Consider the following 26,599-nt stretch of genomic DNA (forward strand, 5'->3'; position numbering starts at 1 on the left):
ATACAAACTCATGAAAAATCTTATTATGAATTTTTAAATCTTAGATAATATAAAAAAGATACATTTTTATGAATTTCTAACTAAAAATAAATTGCAAATTTTCGTGATTTTTACGTATTTTGTCAAAATTTGAACTTTCAATGCTTATTAAAAAAATTGTGACTATGTATTCTAAATATTTTTTAACTGCCATTGTGACAATATATTAGGAGTCTTGTATTAAATTTTGAAGCTCTTTTACTCAACGAATAAGATTTTATTGTCATTTATAAAAATAAGATTGAAAATTTCAAATGTCTATAAATAACTTAAAAAGGATTTGAAATATTTTGAAAATTTTATCATGTTTATAAAATGTCATGTATCTACAGTGATTTGTTTTAGAGTTACACCAATATCTAAAATTGATTTTCTCAAAAATTGATTTTACGTAAAAATTCCCGTTTTCTTTAATTTTTTTTTTTGGTTTTTACCGGTGTTTTTGAAAACTGTTGGGAATTTCAAAATTTGACCTCCCCAATGCACTAACTAGATTTACTTTCCAACCAGTAAAGCTACTGAAGTTGAATATCATAGCATTATTTCGACAATTTATCGTGTAAACAGACAAAAAAAAAACATACACAACATTGTAAAATCAATACATTCATCGCTCCACTCAGAACCTAAAACGTAATGGATAATTTTATCTATAACAGTTAAAGATATGTTAAGCATATATTATACATATATTAAGTACCTATAGGCTATATAATATGCACTTTAAGTTAATTTTCTTATTTATTCTAATATTATCATTTGAATCTTCCACAATTTAAAACATATTTTTATTTTAAGTATATATATTAAATTGTGATAATTACCTACTACTATAAATTATAGGTATCATCGCTAGGTAGGTATCCACCTGTAAATAAAAATATTATCTCAGTGCTACTGTATGTGTATTGATATTCAGTACTATTGTAGGTACTATTTGTACTATAGTAAAGTATGTTTTGTATACACTTAACACTCAATTATTGTCACCGATACAGATGATTGTAAGAATATCATCGTGATACATGTGTTGACCGCATAGGTATTACAACTGTACAAGTATAAAAGATTACAACTGTAGTACCATCTGTTACTTATAATCAGGGGTGTCGTTTGAGAGGGGATGGTGTGTACTGTGCATTATCTTTAATTTATTGTAAAATTCCTACTTTGGTCAGTCAAATTAAAGTAAGTACCTATACGGCTATAGTGCTATACTAATGTGTTTTAGATTCTGGGCGCAGCGATGAATGTATTGATTTTACAATGATGTGTGTTTTTTACACAGTTTTTTTTCTTTTTTTTTGTGTGTCTGTGTACACAATAAACTTTTGAAATAATGTTTCGATTTTAAACTTCAGTAGCTTTATCGGTTAGAACGTGAATCTAGTTGGTGCATTGGAGAGGTCAAGTTTTTAAATTTCCAGTAGTTTTCAAAAGCACCAGGAAAGACAAAACAAAAAAAAAATTAAGAAAAAACGGGAATTTTTACGCAAAATCAATTTTTGAGAAAATTGATTTTAGCTATTGGTGTTACTCTAAAACAAATTCCCTACCCTAGATACATGGCATTTTCAATTAATGCTTATACTGGAATTTTCTATACTTGATAAAATTTTTAAAATATTTCAAATCTTTTTAAGTTATCCAACGTCAAATTATCAAGCAAAAACTTCTAACAAAGTTTTGAATGTTTGGTATAAATTTAATTATTGTATACAGTAAATTAATTTCTCGGTGTATAAATCAACGAAACTTTATCAAGTTTATATGAATACAATATTTACGATCCAGTAATATATAAACGGCCGTTCATACAACCCGGGTTGTACATGTCTTTAGCTTAACAATTACTCGACATTTTAATTTCACCGAATTCGATAATTTAAATATATTATTTAGATTTAATCATGAATTATATAAAAAAGTGAATTTTAATATAGACAAATAAAATTGGTGTTTGTTTTTAGGACGTTAATAATTGCTGAGACCAATTTTCATTATTTAAATATTAAAATGCTATATACTAATAATATCTTATAAATACCTATACTTAATAGTGTTACATAATACATATTATTTTTTTATTGGTTCACATTTTTGATTTATAAATCCATTTGGTATGACGTAAAAGCAGTTATATTTTAAATATTGATATATTATTGTTTAGCCTATTAGTAGTCTATTATTTATACTGATTGTTTTTTAGCGATATTGTTTTATAGTGCATCAGATAATATAATATTTGATTATTTTAAGGGCATATTTGCATGCAATTTTGTAAGAGTTTTTAAGATCATAAAAAAATTGTGTGATAAGAAATCATTGAAATACCATTGAATACATTCAATTTTATTAAGATTTCAAACTCCAATAAATGTCTATAACAAATGTTATTTTACCTAATCAAATTTATTTCAGTTATTTATTCTCAATAAACAATAAAATAAGCAATAGATTTTATTGCAAGCTTGTATTGCGTAGATATTTCTGTTTTTTTGAAATTGTTCTTGATAATTTTTAAAAGTACCTATAACCTATTGAGAAGTAAGAATTTTGAACCTTTAAAAGTATCAACTAAATTAAGAGTTCCCAAAAACCTTTTAAAACTGAAAATTGGAGCAATTTAACTGCTCCGCAAAAAGTGATGTCAGACAAACAAACACACACAAACACATTATATTTATTTTATAATCAATGCATTGATCCACTAAGAATCCGAAATAAAAACGTACCCAATACATATTTTACAAGTTCAAAGTTTGAATTTAACTATTTAAATAATATAGGTGGACATATGAATTTATTGGTACCTATAATAATATTTAAAAATTTAAATTAAACATGTAAACCATTGTAGGCTAATAAACCTTTGTATTTGAAGCCTTTAATTAATAAAAAAAAATAAATAAATAAAAATAATATTTAAATAAAGCATTCGTGTAATCGTGTCGAGCATAATATCTAAATTCGAAGTAGTAACTTTTTTATTTTATTATAAAAGATAAAATATATAATCTGTAATTGGTATTTAAAATAGGTAATTTTGATGGTTTGTAATTATTTTGTACAAGGCGTAGTGGCGTGATAGAAGAGGTAAATATTAAAGAATTTTATATATTATCTAAATAAAACCTGATTCAACGCAATCAAGAATTGTAATTGAAATGTTAAAAGAGTAAAACTAATTAATAATTTGGGTACCTAACCATTACATAAGTGAACCTCCTATGTTTGTTTATCCCACTATATTCGTATCTCATAAATAAATAAATAATAATTACCAGGAACGGCAAGAACTTTCAAAGAACGTAATACGCAACTGAATACATTTTAAAAATACGTGATGACCTTTTTAAATAAGTGTTATTTTACCCAGATATGAATAAATATTAAATATTAACTATCTAAATATAATACACATACATAATTAGATATATATTATACTTATGATTTTATTATTTATTATTTTTAGGTTAAAATTAATAATCTAAACTGATTTTCATTTAAAATTTGTCCTTGAGTTTATAAGTTTATTATAAGCGTCTTCATAATTTGACTGTTATTTCCAGACGAAAAATGTATGTATTGTTACTGTAAGTCATGAAACTTGTCAAAAAAACAAAACTTCCAATAGTTTTAATAATACCTAGTACTAGTTTTCTAGTGGGTTTCTATTACCCACCTCGTATGTTTCTCATCTTAAAATTCTTATTTCTTAATGCCACCTTAAAATAAATATTTAATACAAATAATAACGAAAAAGAAATGAGTAGGTAATTGTTCAGTTGTACAGTAGGTGTCGAGTGGTCTTCGTCATTGAGGGGTAAGTCACTGTAATGTATCTGTTAAATTTGAATTGAATGATAAATCATTGCATCCAAAAAGATTCTGAGAGAATATGGGACATGTTTTGAGGAACTAATCTCCTCCCCCCTAGTTTCGCTTATGGAAAATGGTCAATTACAGTGGCGTGGTGAAGGGGGTCAGAGGAGCAGCCGCTCTTCCAAATTCTGGGTGGGTGGGTATTACAATTGATCATATACTAGAAGTAGTGATGTAACCACGTCCTACTATAGAATAAATAAGCAATAAGATAATATGATTTTTTGTGTATTTGATAAAATATTGGGTGGGTGAGTATCTAGACTAAAATCTTTGCTCCTTGTGTTAAAATAGCTCGCCTCGCCACTGGTCTGTTAGAATATATTATTATGTGTTATACTGCTATAAAAACTTAATATAGATTTAATTAATTTTTGACGAAAATATTGGATTTGAAAATGTTAATGTATATTATATATAATAAAATAATATACTTTTTTTTTTTTTTTATTGAAGATAAAAGTGTATTTACAATCTATACATACTGCAGTGTATAATAAGTAAGTGTGGTGACTTAAAAAGAAAAAGAAAAAAAATAACATTAATTACAGAAAAGGAAGGCTCCCAGCAGTGTCACCTGACAAGAAATTATAAAATAAATAATATACTTAAACATTTCCGGGTACCTACTTACAAATGCGTTTTTAAATAATAACAAAATAACTAAAATGGTTTTTCTTCGTTTAAACATCTAATAATTCTAATCTCATCAAAATTAAAACTAGAAATATTAATTTAAAAAAAAAAAACTGTGATATTATATATTTTAAAATTTGTTGATTACACTATAAACTACTTGCGTGGAATCTTATTTTGTCAATTTTTCATAATTTTGAAGAATTTTTTCAAAATTAGAACCTTAAATGCTTATTAAAAAAATGGTGCCAATGTATCATTTATATTTTTAAATTTATACAAAAATCTTATGAGGTACCTCTTATTAGGGTTTTTTTTTTTTTAAAGAGTAAAAATATTTTTTTAAATGTATTATTTACATAAAATATTAATATTAACATTTGGTGAAAATTTCAAGTATTTATGGTTATTTGTATTTGTGTTAAACCAAAAAAACAAAATCAAATTTAACAAAATTGGGTTTACAGAAAATATTTTAATTTCGTCTTACATTAACTACTTTTTGTGTAAACAAATTATAGTAAAATCTTATATTTATCGCTCTGCTCAAAATCTAAAACAATATTGCGTACTCTTCACACAAAATGTATTATAGGTAATTGTTTTTTTTTTAAATGTATTTTCATTAATATTTTCTAACTTGATTAAAAATAAAAATATATTTTCAATTACTGCAAAGCTTTATAATTCATGGGATACTCGTTAAAATATCTTGTAAGATAATGCCCGTGTAAAATGATTGTTTGATTTGCAGTTGTTGAAATTGTTGGATATTTAATATTCCAAATTGTAAACTATTGCTCTTAATGATTTAATTTAATTTTAACCTATATATTTTTATAGGTAGTTTTTACTTTTCGACTTTTGTCTTTTAAGTGTATTGAATTTAAAGCTATGATTATGATTTACAAGTTACAAGGTCTCATACATTACAATAAAAAAATATGTTATGACACAACTATAGTACACCAATAATATTATAATACAAATTATAATTACATGTATCATTGATTTATATTCGAGGTAACGGATATTAAAATTTTTAAAACCTTAAAACCTATAAATGCAGAATTATTTACGATTTTTTTAATAATGCTTTATAATGGATATTATGTCATATATTCTTTCTTTTATTTCTGAACAAAGTTTTGTATACTTTTAGCTAGCTAGTTACAATACAACTTAGATTTTGAAATAATATTCATTGTAATTTATATTGATTCTTTAATATCAAAAAAAAAATATATTTTACTGTTGTCTATATTTATCATTGTTAGATTGGAACAAAATTGTTGTGTTATAATATAACACGCTCACATAGTTGAAGATCCTTTTAATAATATTTTAAATATTTGGGGGCGTAAGTGTTTGATAACAAACAGATCTTCCAGGGCTTTGCCCTAATGGCCACATAGGTTTCAATGTAAAAATATTTCACTTTTTTTAAAAACTTTCTCGCTGTTATGTTGATAAACTGACCGAATTGAACAAGGAACTAAAGCTTTTAAAATTTGTTTTCCAATTTTCTAGTTTTCACCAAATCTTTAAAAATTTCGAAAGTTAATAGATTCATCTCTTCTTAGTTGAGGTGATTATTGATTTTAAAAAAGGTATAGATGAATTTTTTGGACCAATATATCGAAAACGTGTTAGCAAAATAAATAAAAAAAGACGAAATAAATTTATAAATATTATTTTAAATCTATTCCCTCAGGATTTAAAATAATAAAATAATGTAACATGAAAATAGGTATGAAGTTAATAATTGATATTTTCTGTAGATTTACGGTAGGTAGTTCTGCTATGGAGGATATTCAGAAATCGCTATTCATTCCATAGCTTCTCTCCATCATACGTAATGTACAGTCATCCAAATACATTCTGTTTAAACCAATTGAACGCAAGAAAAATACATTAAAATTAAAATTATACAATCATTAATTAAATGTGTACGTATACTTACAATAACATACGATGTGTGGGTTTACCTATGTACATACTTCGTATACTCGAGTTTATAATAATAAAAATAATTTGTTATTCGATTTGGAATGCGTTTGGTCTTAGTTTAGAATATATATTGGCCATGACAATCGAATGATGTTATTTCAATGTCGTTTTTATAGGATCCACTTATTGACAGTGCAAAGAAAACAATAAACACTGGACTTTATATATTTTATAATTAAAATGTGCCACGGAGTGTTCGAATGGCATGATATTACTTATTTATATTGTTGTTATTTTTTTTTCCTCTTCCGTTCCCCCTCTTACATTAGAATAATATATAATGTTATATAATATTATATCGTAAATAACGCGTCAAAAATGTATGCCCAACACAAGACGTACGTTTTATTCTCTCCCTCCTTTTATATAATATATACTACTAGATACTATACTACAGGTATTACGTATACTTCACCCGTATTTTTATAACTATTATAGTCAAAAATAGCTACCGAATAAAAATGTTATATTTATTATTATTTTCATCATCATCATCATCATCATCGTCGTCGTCGTGGTCGTCGCAGTCTTCATCATCGGAAATTGGGCCTACCTATTCTGCATCTGCTGCAGTGTTACATTTTACCATTCAGTGTTATACCTGCAACTCCGTGGCGTGCAAACTCGCATGCCGATTCTGCTGCGATTCAAATTTGCTTCGATTTTATATTCAATTCCAGCGATGACGTAAAGTGAAGGAACCATTATAATTACAGTGGCCACTCGTACTTGCGACGCTGACGAAGGCGCACGCACCGACAAGACTCGATTTCGCCGCCACTGAGGTCGCCTCGACCGCGCGGACACGACGATTCTGCGACAACCGTCACCACCAACAGTACGGACTTCGCGATTAATGCGCTCTGCAGGTTAGTGATCGATTACCAGTATTTACTTAGAAGATGAATATGTTACAATCGCGTGTAGCATAATAATGCCGTGTATAGGTATAATATTTAATGTTCGCCCAATCAGTAAAATCAGAACAATTTGTATACAAGTATTATAGGTACATTATCATCCGTATTCCGTATATCATATAAAATATATTACTAATTACATAAGTTATTGATTATTTTTAAATTTATTAACTTGATACAGACAAATACACAATATTATAAAGTACGTTATTCAGCTCAAGTTTTTACTACCTAATTCTGGTTTATTTGAAGTCTCTATAAAATTATTTTAAAAGTTGTATGTAACTATGGTCAAATAACTATAGGTAAATGCTACAATTAAGTTCCATAGTCTACACACTACTTGAATTCAAGTTTTTGGTGTTTTTCAAAAGGTTTCTAATTTAAGTCATCAATTGGTCAATTTGGCATGTTTTATGAAATAAAAACTACCTAATAATATGCAATACTATCTAATATACGCATTATGATAGTTCACATTATTTTGTACATCATAACTGATATTATTTGTCTTCAAATAAAATAACTAGGTACCCTATATATATGTGAGTGTATGTGTTGAATTGTTGAATATAAGGTGAGATAAATTCGTATTAAAATAAAATAAATTATACTTTTCTGTTAATTTGGTTGCATATAAGGTTCTTGTCAGGTATACTATGCATACTATACATTACTCTAAACTCAGTAATATTATTTGAATTATATAGACAAATCATAAACCTATATAACAATTATCCACAGGTTATAAAGTATACCCGTTAATATAATATTATATAATAATTGCTAAAGTAAAATAATAATAAATAAAGCCATCTTGTTAAGTAAAATTTAACTATTTTATTACGATTATATATTAATTTATTTAACACATATGATACATTAGGTACCTACCTTTTTTTTTTTTTAGAACTTTTAGTATACAAATATTATAGTTCAAAAACTATAGACGGTACCTATATCTTATTAAAATGTTTTAATTCTTTAAATCTAAAAACCTATACATTTCTTATTTCCAAGAATATAGGTATATTAGTTATAAATATAATATACTAACAAAAAGTAGGCTTTTTTATAGAAGAATGTCTATTACGCAATAGATATACAAATAATTTATCTAAACATGTGATGAAGAACATTGTGCAATTTAATCGCATAATAATGATAATATATAGCCATATAGGTACATCTCTTTTATTAATTTAGAAATGTATTACATGTATAAAATCGTGTTATTAAATACATATCATAACTTGTGAAATGCTCTTATATTAGATTGCATATATTTTTAGTGGTCAAAACTAATAAGCTAAATAATATAGATCATCATTCATCATACATAAAATATTATAAAGCATACAGTAGTGTGAAATCAATAAAAAAAAAAAATTATCGATTTCATATTTCCATGCAATAATTTAATCATCTTATCAAAATTACACATAGGACCATGAATTATGCGAGATATATCGAGGTATATCATATATTATGTTTAGTTGGTATATTTTCTTAGCAATTATTACGATACATGTTCACATATCAGATGCATGCTAAATTGTAAATGAAATTTTTTCTTAATATTAACCTATGACATTGGTGATCAATGATAGTACCTACATTCAAATTAATAATTTCTTACAGCTAAAGAACAAATTCATTTTAATAGATCACCATGAAAATTATGTTGTCATCATTTTTTTAAGTGTTGGTATATATCTATTATTTTGAAAATTGAATATTTATGTTTATTATTTTTAAATAAGTTTCAAAAAGAATTTTGAATATGTTTCTGGTATATATTTAAAATTGTTTAATATTGCAACTTGAAACCAAGATCCACGGACAAGGTGCACGACGCAATATATAATATTAAATTTATATATGACATATGTATTATATAGAATATAGTTTTATTAAAAATATAAGAGCATGCGTAAGTATCTGTATACCTATATAAACATCAAAAGAGTTAAATGATCGGCTTGGTAATGATGAAATATTAAGTGGATATAAAATAAATAATAATACACTGGTATACAGGTCGAAAATATTAATATAATATTAATTAAACTATATTAATATAATTGTAATTCAAATATATCAAATATAATGCACTGTATTGATAAATATAATATTATGTATACAAATCACAATGGTTCGACCAGTTCAATATTGGTTTTTGTAAATTAAAACGATTATTTATGCTCAATCACGCGAAAAACAGTAAGATTTATTTTTAATCGTATAGTTATAATATAATTATATTGGGTCAAAGTTTTTTCAACAACTTGGCAAGGTTGAATGACTTAACTAAAATGTCTGTACAACGTACAGACATTGTTTAAATCGAAATATAAATAAAACTCGTTTTCTCTATATTATATTAAATTGACCAGACCCAACAAGGCTGTAAAATAACAAAATCGCAGAAATTTAATCCTGTTTTCCATAAATAATTACTCGTGGCAAAACATAAATAATTTACAAACCTTGGCATTAAACATCAAACCTATATATCTATGTAATTATATATTTGTCACATTTGTTGTGTAAAAAAAGTTCACAACCATCACTGCATATATAAGTATACCTAGCATCTATATGGTGTTTATATGCCATTTTCGTTAACTCTATACTGAACTATTTAAACTGCATATTTTTTATATTATTCGTTAAATAATTAATTGTTTGGATTAAATTTTATATCTTATAATCATATTATACATCAGGCCCACTCAATGTTTCCTACTGCTGTAGGAGGATTAAAGGTGATTTATTGTTCTGTAATCTGTATAATATGTGAGCTGTCATCATAAATATGTAATTAATTATTTGATACAATACTAAAAAATTGAAATGTTCGTATATAATGTGCTATTATTTAAAATAAAACATTCAATTATATGTTAATTCGACCATGCCATATTTTTAGATATGGCTAATTCATTTCTGTGATTTATAAATAAATTTAAATATTTATGTATGTCAATAAACTTAGGTCAAGTAAATAAATCACACAATTTTTTGACTTTCTTTAACCAAGTAGATAAAAACGTTGATAAGGTTTATTACAATTTTTCGAAAATTCAAGTTTATGATTATAATGTTTAGTATTATTATATTTTGTTCAATTAATTTCAAGGTAATTCTATATGTTTGTTGTTATGTTTATGGTAATATTATGTTATAGCAAAATGGCAATGAAATTATATCATTTGTGTGTCATACTATGTCTATCGGGTACGGTCATTTGGCAACCAGTCCTATCTGCTGGAATAAAAAAATATTCTCGCTGCTCTGAAATCGAAGCTTCTAAATATTTGGAAAAAGCCAATCACGAACTGACTCAGTGGACAAACCGAGTTATACACGCCAATTGGAATTGGTTAACAAACTTGACTAACGAGAATGCTGAAAAAAAGGTACCAATATTATATGATTATTCAATTTGATAAAAATTTCACCACGTTAACTGCATAGTATCTTTTATATTACACATTATCGTAACGTTTGCCATAGTCGTAACCTGAAAATTGAAACTTAAGTTTTGTCAATGATTAATAATACGTCAAACATGCATTATTATTCAGTGGCGTAGCCAGGATTTTTTTTAGGGGGGGGGGGGGGGGGTTAATAACAGAATACATTTTACCACGACTAAATGATTGTATTCCTATATTATAAACATTATATTTTTGATATAAATACGGCTGAGGGAGAGGGTTATAACACCCAAAACCCCCCCCTGGCTACGCCACTGTTATTATTAGGTAGGTAATATTAGTTGTACGATCAATAATATTATAATTTGTACGTAAATTAAAAATGTAGGATAGTGTAGGTCTTAATTATAAAGTTTATGTAATATGATACTAAGAAAATACTTTGTCGATTTTCGTTTATTTTTGTGAAGAGATTGTTCTTCCAACTTGTTTATTGGTTAATACGTGCAGAAAAGTTTGAATGTACCCTTGATTCGGTCTTAATTTGTGACTATAGATAGACAAGAAATATAGGGTTTAGGTTTATACGTATATCTCAGATGCTCTATATGTCCATACCTGCAGGGTATTAAAAAATTGTATGCTTTTAAATTTTTAAAATTGGTGGAATAAGTTATTTGGAAAAAGTCTTATATATCGAATAATAAACATATGAAATCAACAATCGATTTAAATTTACTACGTCTAAAAGTGCTATAATAATTATTACAAACCGATTATGTTGATCAAAATGTTGTATACAACGTAAATACATTATCGTTATGATGTTGATTGTCGACATTTTACGATTTATGTTAATAATTTTAGTGAGAGCCGAGAGAGGATAGTAATAGTATAATGGGTTGTATAATTGACACAGTAAAAATCTCTTTAGAGTTTTAGACACCTGAGTTTATTGTTAAGCTTTTAAAGTTTTTACTAAAAACGGCGTGTAAAATAAATGACTGTCAAACTCTTAATGTTCTCTCCGATACAAATGGATTAATTTTTAATCGGATCAAAAGTCAGAAAGTATAATACTTTTAAATACTAACACATCCATTGAATTACATTCACGTATTGTTAGCGGGCATTGTCAACGTGAAAATTTATTATTAAATTAATTTTTAATCGCGAGTCAAGTTATTACAGTATGAGTTATGTTTTAATAAAATGTAATTTTATGTCAAACCTACCATTTTAGCAGACATGTACGTGACGCAGTGCTTAAAATATTATTTGTTTTTATTTTTTAAACATAATATATGTATATGTACTTTTATTAAATGTCCCCGCGATATTATAATATCATTCCTCAGTCAAGTACACGGATAACTCAAAATAATAGAATAAAATTGTAAAAATAAATACAAGAATGTAGACTATACATAGTGTCTGGCAGATAAACATTTATGATAAATCGTACACTAAAAATTATATAATGTATTTGAACCTTAATTTGTTACTATTTCAACTTTAAGATATTATAATATCTGACACTTAATATTAACTTGACTTTATCCAATCGAGCATTTTATTATATTATTTATATACATTAGGTATCATTTATAATATTATGTTATCGTTCTATAATTATTATAAGTACCTATAATAAACAACAATTTATATTCATAATATTCTTGCTATTTAATATGTGTAGAATATATTATTATTATTACTACTAATTGGCCTTCCTTTTTATGATATTAAAATATATTGCTGTATTTTAGTTAAACTTTTTATATTCTATTTATATATTCTATTATTTATTATACAATTTTATTATACATATACTATGATATTATGGTTTTATTTTCATTTTCATTCGTTTATTTTAATTATAAATATTTAATTTAAGAATAATGTCTATAATAATATTAACCTATATGAATGAAATAACTAGTTTAAAATCAATTAAATATAAGTACTCAAATGCTTTTATCAAAATTATTGTTTCCGTGACCACCGTGAACACCTTTATCACATTATCTAATATTTTATCTGAATTCCACAGACGCGAAGTTATCATTTTAATGTTTTTACTAAAAGTTAATTGAAATCTTATATATAAAATACCACCAATAATCATAGATAATAATTATAATAATTAGTATGCGATTCGTTAATTTAATATATAAATATATTATGTATATAACAAAATATATAGGCACCAGTGATTTTTTTTTTATTAATTATATATGCGGTTTAAGTAGACATTTAAAATATATAAAATTATAGGTATTATGTACCATACAACGCAAGAAAAATAAAAGATATACTTTTTCGTTGATTTGTATTATATAGGCCATTCAAGCCGTTCGCTTAAATCATCACTATCCACTACTACTCATCTATCATTATAATATGCTATTCCTTCACTATTGTTTATCCCCTGTGTGTTAAGATACTTCTGTACTCTGTCAATCCGTCTTAGACATTAAAATGCAGCCGATATTACTCGTCGGGGTAAATTTTACAATTTCTCAAACCATAATAATTATAATATGCTTGACCAAATAATAATTCTACTTTTCGTCACTATAACTATATTATCTCAAATTCCACACAAAAAAGACTAGTAATTTATTACTATCAATTTTAAACTAAAAAATATTACGTTTATCAAAAAAAAAATTACAATAATAAACAAACGGATTTTTTTCGTTTTTTTCCTATCTATAAAGGCGTCATGTATAGGCAATTTTAATACAGTGATTCGTATAATATGTAATATAATTATTATATCGAACATATTTTATAACTGTCTGTTTACATATTTGTTTTTTTTTTTTTTTTTTTAAATCAAATAAATAACCAAAAATAATATAATATTATACATATTGTAAATCATATATTGTATATATTGTAAAGTACAGATATAAAATATAACCTTTAAAATCTTAAATTCTTAAAACAAATATTATATTGTTTTTTTTTTTTTTTTACCAAGATGTATATTATTATTATAGCAATTAAGCATAGTGTTAAATTAGGAAACTATATATTGTAAAACTGATATCGTTATACAGACAACAGACTTATCTAAAAAAGCAATTATTCTATTTTAATAGCTTGCCATTAACTTGGAATTTAGCAATTTCTTAAAGTCTATGTGGGAAGAAACTGTTAAATATCCATGGTCAACATACAAAAATTTAGATATCAAAAGACAGTTCAAATTAATGTCAGTTCTAGGAACAGACGCTTTACCCGAAGGCAAATTGAAAAAGGTATGCACACAAACTTTTGAGTTTTGATAAAAAAAAATTAAATGCTTGTAAATTATGAGTCTTTGTAATAGTTAGATGAAATCGTTTCGACCATGGAAAGTTTGTACGGCAGAGCAACCATTCCTGAATACGGAGACAACAATTCAAATCGCTCTTTGAGTTTGGAACCAGGTACATACATAAGCACCAACCATTTATTATTTATATTAAAATTAGTCATATATAACGTATATGCGAACAAACGAAATAGAGTTAAGTTAATCAGTAATAGGTTAGTGTTATTATTTTCTTTCTTTATTTCAAGATATAAATGACGTATTGGATAAAAGCACTGATGTTAATGAGCTGAAACATGTGTGGGTACAGTGGAGAGAAGCCACGGGAAAAAAAGTTCGACCTATGTATGCGGAATACGTAAGACTGTCCAACGAAGCGGCCAGATTAAACAGTTGAGTAATATTGTGAAAGTATAACGACACAGCGTAAAAATCTGTATACGTTATATCTTATCGTTTCATTTTCCCAATTTTATTGGATTTTTTCCATTTGAAAAATGCGTTCATGGCCACCAATACATATCATTAACATTGTATGATTTATGTATTAAAATATCGCCGCGTTTTATAGATTATACAGATGCTGCAGAATTTTGGATTCGAGGATATGACGTCGACGACTTTCGGCCGCGAATGGAACGTATATGGAATCAGATCAAACCTCTATACTTACAAATACACGCCTACGTACGCAGAAAGCTTAGGGAGTTATACGGTGATTCGGTGGTCACGAGAAGAGGACCTATACCAGCACATCTGCTCGGTAAATTTGAATTAACGACCGCTAACCGTATTATGTACTAGTTTTTGCGTTATGGTGTCTATGACATATTTTGTTGTATATGTTTATTAGGTGATATGTGGGCGCAGTCGTGGGAACGTTTGGATGATTTTACTCGACCCTATCCAACCATTGACGATGTAAACCCCACCTCAGCCATGATAAATCAGGTAATAGAATCGTTTTAAATTTATTAATTAATAAATAAAATCATTTTTTTTTTAAGGAAAATTACATCTTATGCCACCATCCTCCCACCCTCGTCAGCGTTTGACTCAAATAATATATACTGACCAAATTTTATAAACACAACCAAAAATAAAATCGTAATTTGTCTTCGATTTCAGAACTACACTCCGAAAAAAATGTTTAAAGTGGCCGAAGAGTTTTTCACATCGTTAAACTTGAGCGCAATGCCCCAAACTTTCTGGGATAAATCTATTTTGGAGAAACCAAATGGTCGTGATTTGGTATGCCATGCATCAGCTTGGGACTTTTATGATTCTAATGACTTTAGAATTAAACAATGCACATCGGTAAATTTTATGGATTTTATAACTGCCCACCACGAGATGGGACACATCCAATATTTCCTACAATACAAAGACCAACCGTTCATATACCGCGAAGGAGCTAACGAAGGTACCTACTTTGTTATATATTAAAATCAATTAATTTAACAAAATACGAGTACGGAGTAGGTATTGTAATTTATAGTATACTACTATTGTTTGGTAAAGTAATTTGTAATGTTAAAGTATTATACGTCATTATATACATGTACCAGTTAAAAGTTATCAAAAATTTAAACAGTCATAACTGACAACCCTAAAAAAGAAATAAACGTTAAAAGCTTTTAAATAAAATTTTTTTTCAGAACATTCATAAATGTTTGTGTGTCTTACCTCTTGCAGAACAAAATGATACACATTAAATAATACTTGATGTTTTTTTTAATAGTATACACTATAACCAACATTTTTTATTCCTATATAGTTTACTCTTAAAAAACTATATGTTAGTAAAAGTCCATTACACATGCATCAATTAATTTATTTAGTATTAATATCGGACTTTTTGTTGATATAACATCAAATTACAATTACTGTTGTCATCAATAATAAAAAGCATTCTCAGCAGCAATACATATAGGTATATTGAATAAATTATAATTTAGTTCACTCTTCAAACCTATATCTTTTTAGATTCTGAACGAAATGATGAATGTATTGATTTTACAATGATGAGTTTTTTTTTTTTTGTTTTTTTGTGTCTGTGTACAGCATAACTTGTCGAAATAATGCTTCAATTTCAAACTTTGGGGGTGGTTTCCGATGTAAAAGTGAATATCCTTGGAGCATTATAGATGTCAAAAGTAAACATTTTCCAACAGTTTTAAAAAAAATCGAGAAAAACAAAAAAAAATGACTGTAAAACTGGAATTTTTAAGCAAAACCAGTTTTCGACCAAATCGATTTTTTTATATGGTTGTAACTCAAAAACTAATAACTGTAAATACTTGAAATTTTCACCAAATGTTTATGTTAGTGTTATCTATATATACAGTTTAATTTTCAAAATTTTTTGATTTTTTTTGAGATATTTACAGACCACTGAAATTTTCGATTTGTATGAGAATTATTTTTGAAGTGTCGGTAAAAAAATTTAAGATGACCAAAAAAACTTGAAAATCGTTAATCATAATTTTTTTTTTACAAGCGTTTATAGTTCAAATTTTTACGAAATATGTCGAAAACGCGAACATTTTAATTTTAATGTTGAAAAATCATAAAAATGTTTGTGTTTATAACTAAGGATTAAAAATACAAGCTAAGCTTTCCATAAGTTTTTCTTCAAGTAGCTATAGAGAAAGCTCAAAGCGTCATTATAGGAAAAATGTTTTGAGTGTTTGAGTTTTAAATTTTTATGAAATCAGGTATATCTATGATAATATAAGTTATTATGAATTATGATAACTACATGCAATGTTTTTGGAAAAATTGATTAACCATGCCTTATGCAAAATGCGTCCTAATTGAAAAATAAAATATTTGTTTCAAAATAGAATATATGATAATATTTAAATATAATATATCCTAGACTGACAAATCATCTCCGTTCAGAATCGTTTTTCGACTTTTCGTATACAATGATACCTATCATTGCATTCAAATCTAACCTACCCTAGTCAGAGGTCCAAGGTCCACCCCACCACCTAATGTACAGCAGAGCGACATCCACTTACCCGCTTTATTTTTATTTAAACCATTAACAAGCACGTGTGATTATATATTTATATACAGTAACGGACACTGATTATATCGTTAAGAAAACTTTTTATAGTTTAAAAATGTTGTTTAGCACATCAACGATATTGTTCTGTAAGACGTAATGAGATAATAATCTATTTAGATAAAACTAATTGAGTCTCTAGAAAAATTAAACCAAAATAAAATATTTCTGATAAGGTTAAATCGTACATTTATGATGTTATATTGTTATATAATATTTAGAAATTCGAAAATGTATAGGTAACCTAAATATCAAGTACAATTTTCTTTTTTTCATGCATAAGTATTTAATTTTGTTTATATATATATATATATAGCATATAGCATTAAGAAATATTTGACAACACAAATTCGGCTTATAAATTATCATAACCTTAACGGTCAGTGCTCAACACTTTTTTTTAATGAACAGCTCTCAGCTGAATATATTATTTTATTTAAATACATAATATACATAATTTTAAAAACTATATTCAAATATAGTGTGTTTATATAAAATTAATATGTAAACAAGAATGACAGACTTTTTTTCTTTTGTGAATCGTAGCTGCATAATAGTGTTCATTCAATGCTCTGACTTCAGCACATCCTTGGTCATTATAGATACAAAAAGCAGACAGTTTAAAATTGCGATATCATAGCATTTCTGGAAATACCTAATACACATGGGAATTATGTGATATACATTAACACATCATAAGCATACATTCTGAAGTACTAGGGTTAATTACCAATTCTGTAATTTAAAAAAAAACTGTTGACAAAAAGTAATAATACGTTGTAGGTGAAACAGAAATTAATGAATTTTAAACACTTTCTTGATTCTATAACATATTTAGATTAATTTTTATGAAACAGTAAATATCAGTTATGTAATAAAATAATCAAATAACTTTATTAACCTACTTGAAACTTCAATATTAAATATTTTTTATTCATTAGGAGATTAATATTTAATATAAATTTAAGTTTAATTTAAATATTCATTTTTTTTTCTATTTATGTTTTACATAAATTATTTTTATTTCTTTTGGGAGGGGGAAAATAGTATGAGTATTGAGTGCCCCCAAATGTTTTTCATTTATTTCGTCACCACTGGTTAGCATATTTTTGATCAATATTTAATTTCTTTAAGAAAGTTATAATTAACTTTATTTGATTTCGTGTTCACTGTACTGCATCTATATTTTTAAGTTTTAGCCTGTGTGGCAATATAGGTGATGTGTATGATAAGTAATAATAATATATTTTGGCGAAAAATTAGTAGTAATTTTTGATCTTTATTTTAATTGTTTACCAAAAAGTTAGGTACCTACTTATTTGTAGCTATTACAGTTTATTGCTCGTCTAAACAGGTTTTCATGAAGCAATCGGAGATACAATTGCTTTGTCTGTATCCACGCCAAAGCATTTGCATAAGATTGGTCTATTGCCTAAGACGAGCCGCACGTACGAAGCTGATATAAATTATCTGTACAAAATTGGATTAGATAAAATAGTGTTTTTACCTTTCGGATATTTAATGGATCTATGGAGGTGGAACGTGTTCAAAGGTATAACGACGGAAGATCAATACAATTGCGATTGGTGGAAACTTAAGTGATTAGACCATATGTTTAATATTTTTGAGACGTTCATAAATTGTATTTAAATACATACATACCGTCCATTGTATATAAGTATATAAAGATTATAATGTCCGTTTTAGATATTCTTATCAAGGAATCGAGCCACCTGTGACCAGAACTGAAAACGATTTTGATCCTGGTTCCAAGTACCACATCGTTGGAAGCGTGCCTTACATTAGATACTTTGTGAGTTTCATCGTACAGTTTCAATTCCATCAAGCATTGTGCGAGAAAGCTGGTCAATTTGATCCGAAAAATCCTACAAGCAAACCGTTACACGAATGTGACATTTATCAAAGCACAAATGCCGGAAACGCTTTCAAGTGAGATAATTTAAATATACCTATTATATAATGTTATGATTTACATATTTTTTAACACATTAAATCTAACAGTTTTAATATTTAAAACAAAAAATCATTCAATTGGTTAAGAATTTAGATCCTAAACGATAACGAATAAAATATTCGTTGTTTTTAATCTAAAATATATCTAATATAATATACCAGATACATATAATTTACACTTGCAAATCCCCGTGCACTTAGTTGGGTACCCCCGTTAGGTTAAAAATACCAACTCAACATGATTCAAAATTTGTGGTCAACTCACCAATTATACCCGGATAGTCATGATCAAAACTTCCCGTGACAAATTTCCGTGATTTACCCAATCTTTATCTCCATAAAATATTTTTAACACAGTCATTTAAAATACTGCAGAACTAAAAGTATATATTCAATCATAAGTAAAGGTGAAACAGTTTTTAAAATTGGTACCTAATAACAAATAGCTAATTTCTTATTCTATCATACTAAATTGTATAACACTATAAGGAATATCAATCATATAAAACACAAACAATTATTTAATATTTTTATTATAATTATTATTTGTATTAATTATTAATTATTAACTTATCACGATAAAATGTATAGCCTATAATAGATTCGTGGGATTGTTAAGCCTTCTGATGGTAAAAAAAATTTTAAAATCAGTTAAATATAGTTTCAGAGATTAAACTAATCAAATGAACAATTTTTTCTTTATTATATTAATTAACCCTTTTAATCCCTGTAGGGCTCGAATTTTGAAAAATCCTTTATTAGAGGTTGTCTACACCAGTGGTGCGCAATCTTTTTTGATCCACGACTCCCCCAAAATGATTTATTTTGATAATACGACCCCCTTTCCTACCAACATTATGTAAGTGTATAATATAAATTTACTTTTTAATTTGGTGTAAAATTATTGGTGAGTGGTGACTACCTGGGCCTTAATAAAATTTCGCAACCCCCAGGTTGCGCATCACTGGTCTGCACCATGAAACAAAACTGCTGTCTAAAGTTTATAGGTACGTTTTAGCGGTTATGGCTAGGCGATAGTGAATCATCCAGGACAAGTTATATTTTACAGGGTGTCCCCGTGAGGATGATTTACCCATTGCAATATCTCCATGATGATATCGAAATTCTGGTTTTGTAATATGGCTCACAGAGATAAGAATTACAATTATTTCATATTTTAATGTTTTGGTAAAAAAGTTAAAAAATATATTTTTTTATTTAATTATTTCCAAAAAAATTGACCATAACAATTTTGTAGAGTTTATTTTTCTGAAAATATTGACGTTTCAAAATTTTATTTTCATTAATTTCCTGATTTTTAATTTTTTTTTAGTTTCGAGAAAAATTGCGAATTATTTAACACCGTAATGTTATCAAACATGTGACCCATTGTGACCCACCTCGCCGCGCACATTCCCATACTCGCATTCCAATACTTTCCGTGTTCCTAACAGTTATAATTAGGGGCCGGAATTATATTCTTTTAAAATAGTCAAAATAAGATGTTATAATATTCTCTAAAAAGTTGAAAATATTCTTGCAATATTCTTAAAAAATCATAGTAAAATATGCGAAAACTATGTTTTTTTATTAATATATTCTCTTGAAATAAAAATATTCATTTATATGCAAAATAATAATACAAAAATAGCTGATATAAATAAGTATATGATAAAAAATAATATGCAAAAAATAAGCAAAATAATACATGTTAAAAAAAATTGATTAAATTATATTAATAACAACAAGGTATTTTTAATTATGAAAATTCTTAAAAACAGTTAACAACTATATTTTGCTCTATGTGTTCTGGTGTCATATTTGTACGACGCGACGGTCTGTTAATATGTTTTTATACGTGCTAATTGAACGTTTGACGTCAACTGAAGTCACGAGAGCATTTTGCAAATCAGTAATCAGAGCTGGTGAAAAATTGTCTATAAGTTGAACTTCATTATTTCCATTCAAAACTTTAGCTACGTTTTCAAAGTGATGAGCCCTTGATTTTTTTGTTAAGTTGATCAATTTTTATTTTTATTTTATTTCCATTTTCTCCAGGTATTTTTTGAAGTTGACCAATTATATTTCCAATTAGATTTATCAAATTGTAATGATATTTTATTTCTTCAAAACTAGAAAAATATTAAAAATCATAAAATTAATTGAAATATTCAATTGTAATGTTTTAATATCGTCAATATTTTCAGAAAAATAAATTCTACAAAATGAATATCTTTAATTTTTTGGAAATAATTAAATAAAAAAAATGTTTTGTAATAAATTAAAAATGAAATAATTGTAGTTTTTATCCCTGTGAATCTTATAAAACCCGAACTGTGATATCTCCATTATTTCGTGAAATATCGCAATGGGCAAATCCTCGCGGGATACCTGTTCCTATATACAGATAGAATTTCTATAGAATCGTTATGGATGGCAATATGATATTACGTGACAAAATTTGAAAAAAACAGCATTCGAATCATGGAATTATTGTTTAGAAACATTTTGATTTGTAATTTGAAGAACTCATGGAGGTATGCACAATATAACTTAATTAAATTGTTTTTATATTATTTTAGAGAAATGCTGAAATTAGGATCGTCGAAACCGTGGTTTGACGCTATGGAATTACTAACGGGACAAAGAGAAATGGACGCTGGACCTTTGTTGAACTATTTCAGCCCTTTGTACGAATGGCTTCAAAATGAAAATAAAAGAACTGGCGAACATCTAGGCTGGGAAACAAATAAAAAAAGTAATTATCATTCACATAATAATATATAATACATTCAAAGGTGTCAATTAGATTTATCAAAGATGTATATTTGATTAAAAAAAAAAAAAGAACACTATTATACTATTATTGATTATATTTTAATATTTTTCTTCCTTAAATATTATTTTAATCAATATGTAATATGTATCTAGTATTAATATAGTATTATATTATATACATCAAAAATTTAGAAATTCATTTTTTATAATAACTTTTGTTATTTTTTTCAGTTTGCTTAAAGAAGGGTGAAACAAGTCAACCTTAATTTTGATTTATTATAATTAGGTACTCTTTTTATTAGTGATTGACAGTATTATAATCATATAACTATTATAGTAATAATTATTCGTTCATGAATTATTCGATATGTTAGTTATACTAGATTTTTATGTTTCAGTACCTACATTTTTAATGTGTACATTACTATTTCATTAATTTATTAATATATTATAAGTTATGAATATAACTTTATAAATAATTTAAATTTTACTCAACATCAATGTTTTATTGTGATTCATTATTTATTAAAAAAAAAAAGAATAATTAGTATGTACTTTACCACTGCGTAGTTTATTTTTATTCTTAATTGGTTATAGGGTGGGTCAACGAAAAGCCAGTGCCCTAAAGCATTGAGCCCCGTTTTGCGCACCATTCAACATGTATGTAGGTACCTAAAAATGTATAATATCTTATTAACACATGTACCTACATATGCGCCCATTTTGTATGCAGCGTTGCCGTTGTGATTCTTATTGTTATAGATTATATATTTATCTTGATAAATACTTAAATTAAGCAGATTAGTAGATTATATTATAATCTATTATTTAGACAATTATTAGTACTTTGATAATTATAATTGTCTTTAATAATATAATTTAAATTTTATAATTTTTTCAACATTTTGGGTTTAAAAAAATAGTCAATATAACAATAACTAACATTAAATTTAAGAATTCTAAGTTAAACAACACTTAATTAATTCACACTAAGTTTGATTTACTGTAGTCATAATTCATCTCACATAAAATGATATTAAAATACAATATAATATGGTTAAGTACATGCAATTATTATAAAAATTAATACTGTTGTTTTTTTCACACGTCATAATAAAAAATTCGATGATATCGATAAGAGTGTAACATAAAAATTAAAAAAAGTTAAAATGGGAAATATAATATGTACAATAGTTTTAACTTAATAAGGTATTAACTAATAAGTAGTATTGCTTGTATTCCAGAATACAGTTTGGCAACGTCGGACGGGTTTAACACATTTTTATTAAAAATATTTCGGGCGCAAATGGGTTATGATTTCGGGCGCAAGTGGGTTATAAAAAAGGTGTGATGGGCGCAAATGGTTTGCACCGGTTCCTACACGGTGGAAGCCAAGTACATATACAAAAAATATACTATATTTTATATAGTAGTAAAAGTTTTATTATGCATTTTATTTTCATACATTTTAATAGAAAGAAAAAAAATATATACTAAATTTTTATAATATTATAACTAGGTACCTATGTATAATCAGTTATCAAATTGATGATATTAAAATGTATCTAGAAAAATATAATTGTGTGAAGTTAGCGATGAAATGATATGACCACACTAATTCCAATCGCTATATGCATGGTAAGCCTATAAAATTATAAAAGTATAGAACCTATGAATATAGATTATAACGATAGTTTATCGATAAATTATACATTGAACACTTATAATTATAAATTACCCCCTTTGTGTATGACGTGCGGGGTCGAACTAACAATAAAATACATTCTCACGGAATGTCTTGCATACCTCGATGCAAGAAATCGCAATCATCTATCCAGCGATTTATTCGACATACTGGGACCTGTTCTGCAATCACCTGAAATTGCCGTCTACCGGAAATTCCTACAACTAACCTACACTAACCTACAAAGTACAAATTGTAATAATTAGTTATTAATTATTATCTATGATATTATATTATCATGTAATATGTATATTATATATGTATTATGTATTTATGTATATAGTATAAGTGACTAAAATAAAATATAGAAAAGTGTAATACAGACATACAGTATGAATAATATGATATTTATGAATACCTACTTTAAATTTTTTCAAAACCCTCCCCGAAATTTTTTCCTGCGTTCGCCCCTGATGCCAATAGCATATAATATAACTAATATTAGATTGATAACTTATACATTTTATTATATTTATATATAATAATATACGCAGTGTAGGAATTTACATATGTACCTATCTATTTTTTTCTATGTAGGAACTTACATAATACAATACATATGATAATATTTTTTTCTGTGTAGGATCCAGTCCCTAAAATATCCAAATTTTCGTACTACACACATAGTCCCAAATCAGTCCAATCTAAATTATACATAGTACCTATCAATTATTAATAATAATAATATGTATTTACAATAAATAATTTTATCTAAATAAAGTAGAACTTCTATTCATAGGCGTGCGCAGGGGGGATGCCGGGTATGCCATGGCATCCCCTGCGGTCTGCGGAGTCAGCTTGTTTTTTTTTTTTACATTTTTATAAACAGAAATCAGTTTAGAAATTTTTGACAGTTCAGGCTACGTATTTTATTTATTTTTTAAAAATTTTTATCAAGTAAATTTCCATTGATAATAGAAGTTGGGATAATCTCGAATCCGACGATATATCACCGCAACCCGGTGATTGGCATCCCCTGCGAAAAAAGTCTACGCACGCCTATGCTTCTATTTAACAAATGTAAAGGTTATTTAAAAAAATTTGTGAAATAGAATTTTTGTTGAAAAAAAATTTTTTTTTTATATTAAATTCATTTTAAGTTTACAAAATGCATGAAAATAATAATACATAATATCGGTAAATAAATAAAAATAAATTTAAATTACCTATATTTAGTATGTAAATTATTATAGTTTTTTTTTTTTATTCTTTGTGGTCGAAGAACTTACTGATATCCTGTATTAATATTGTTGTTTTAAAATTTTATAGAATTTAAATTCTTTATTATAAAGGTTTAATGTGAATAACAATCTTTTAAATTTCGTACTACACAAAGTGTGTCGTACTACACATAATTTTAGGGACTGGTAGGAACTAATATATGTTTTTTTTTTACCTGTTATAGACCTCGTGTAGGAACTTACATTACCCCATTCTACATATGATATGATACCAATAATACCTATATACATCAATAAATAATATAAATATAAATATATATAAATTTATTATTTAAATTTATAAATTTAAAACGTATCTGTACTGGCTGAACTTGAAATATTAACTTAAAAAAATACATAATATATATATAACCGATATAACTTATAAGTATAGGACGTATAACATAACATATTACCTATTTTATTTTTGTACAAACATTGAACGTCGTGAGACGTATACGCGTCTAACATTGCAACAATAAGAACTAACAATAGTTAGTAAAGCCACAAAATATCAGTATTCCTGGAGAGAAAAATAATTAATGAAAAGTAAAATTATATATATAAAATATTTTAACATGCTTAGAATTTTTTCTACTCTAATTTTTAAAAAAATTTCATATAATGCTTGAATAATTTCAAAAAATAAAACTTAAAACTTAAAAGAAATATGAAAAAAATTAAATCTCTCTACACAAATATTATGTATATAAAAACATTTTAACTCCCAATAATTATCGCCATGATCCCGACTCCCGAGGGTTAAATAAAATAAAATATATTTATAGAAAAACGGTAACTTTAGATTTGTATGAACTAATTGTAAGTATATTAGTACATTTTATTGTTTTTTTTTTCTAGATAAAAGAGTCAATAGAATATTTTATTAACTTAAGAACATTTATTATTCCCATGTCGTAATTATGCTCATAAATCACTTAAAAACTTAACTAGCGTAAAAATACCACATACAAACACGGAAATGAACTTACCGTTACCGTTAAGTTTCATCATGGATTGGTTCATTCTAATTTTTAAACCAACTGATAATAAGCATTATAAGAATAACGTAATCTGCTGCGAGCGTATATTTTCCATGTTAAACAGGACACCTGTATGACGGAGACAACAAATGTTCGTGTAGCCGTAGCGTCCTCTCAAAGCACTTCTTATAGTCAATAAATATTGAGCACAGGCAATGGAGATAAACACAAAATTGTTAATCTTTGCAATACTAGATTTTTGTTTATTTAAAAACGTGGAGTTCAAATATTTTAAAAATCGGTTCCGGTTTCCAACATGTTAAGGGCTTTTGGGTTCCAAAACCAGTTCGGTTACAGTCCAAGCTGTTATTATAGCTTAGTTGATAATTTTTGTAAGATATAGTATATACTATTATATTCATATACATTTTATTAACATTTTTTTAAACTCAATACTAGGCACTAGCGGGCTTAACTTATTGTGAAGCTTTTGAAAATAAATTGATTACACAATAAATTACTCACCTGCAGGGCTGCAGCAGCTGTTGCCTGTTCTGCCTTCTGCGTGT

General features: G+C 26.5%; 1 protein-coding gene and 1 long non-coding RNA gene across 2 annotated transcripts; one reads left to right on the plus strand and one right to left on the minus strand.

Moving 5' to 3' along the window:
- The first annotated feature begins 7,035 nt into the window (after positions 1–7,035).
- On the plus strand, positions 7,036–22,642 carry LOC107162312 (angiotensin-converting enzyme). The gene is made up of 12 exons (XM_089219475.1): positions 7,036–7,439; positions 10,681–10,912; positions 14,044–14,202; positions 14,274–14,373; positions 14,507–14,650; positions 14,830–15,021; positions 15,112–15,209; positions 15,387–15,681; positions 18,686–18,929; positions 19,039–19,281; positions 21,888–22,063; positions 22,315–22,642. The coding sequence occupies exons 2-12, from the start codon at positions 10,685–10,687 to the stop codon at positions 22,347–22,349; spliced, it is 1,914 nt and encodes a 637-aa protein (XP_089075601.1). The 5' UTR covers positions 7,036–7,439; positions 10,681–10,684; the 3' UTR covers positions 22,350–22,642.
- LOC149058321 (uncharacterized) lies at positions 20,961–26,589 on the minus strand. The gene is made up of 3 exons (XR_016190255.1): positions 26,556–26,589; positions 22,644–22,755; positions 20,961–21,437 (listed from the first exon to the last, which is right to left on the minus strand). It is a non-coding gene; the product is annotated as an uncharacterized LOC149058321 (long non-coding RNA).
- Between the last annotated feature and the right edge of the window lie 10 nt (positions 26,590–26,599).

The sequence above is a fragment of the Diuraphis noxia genome, unplaced genomic scaffold, assembly GCF_037042655.1.
Source record: "Diuraphis noxia isolate RWA-SAM2 unplaced genomic scaffold, SU_Dnox_SAM2 contig0002, whole genome shotgun sequence".
Taxonomy (NCBI): domain Eukaryota; kingdom Metazoa; phylum Arthropoda; class Insecta; order Hemiptera; family Aphididae; genus Diuraphis; species Diuraphis noxia.

Coding starts and splice junctions, on each gene's coding strand:
- LOC107162312 (XM_089219475.1), top strand. CDS start 10,685: ATGGCAATGAAATTATATCATTTGTGTGTCATACTATGTCTATCGGGT. Junction 15,022..15,111: donor TATACCAGCACATCTGCTCG/GTAAATTTGAAT, acceptor TATGTTTATTAG/GTGATATGTGGGCGCAGTCG. Junction 19,282..21,887: donor AATGCCGGAAACGCTTTCAA/GTGAGATAATTT, acceptor ATATTATTTTAG/AGAAATGCTGAAATTAGGAT.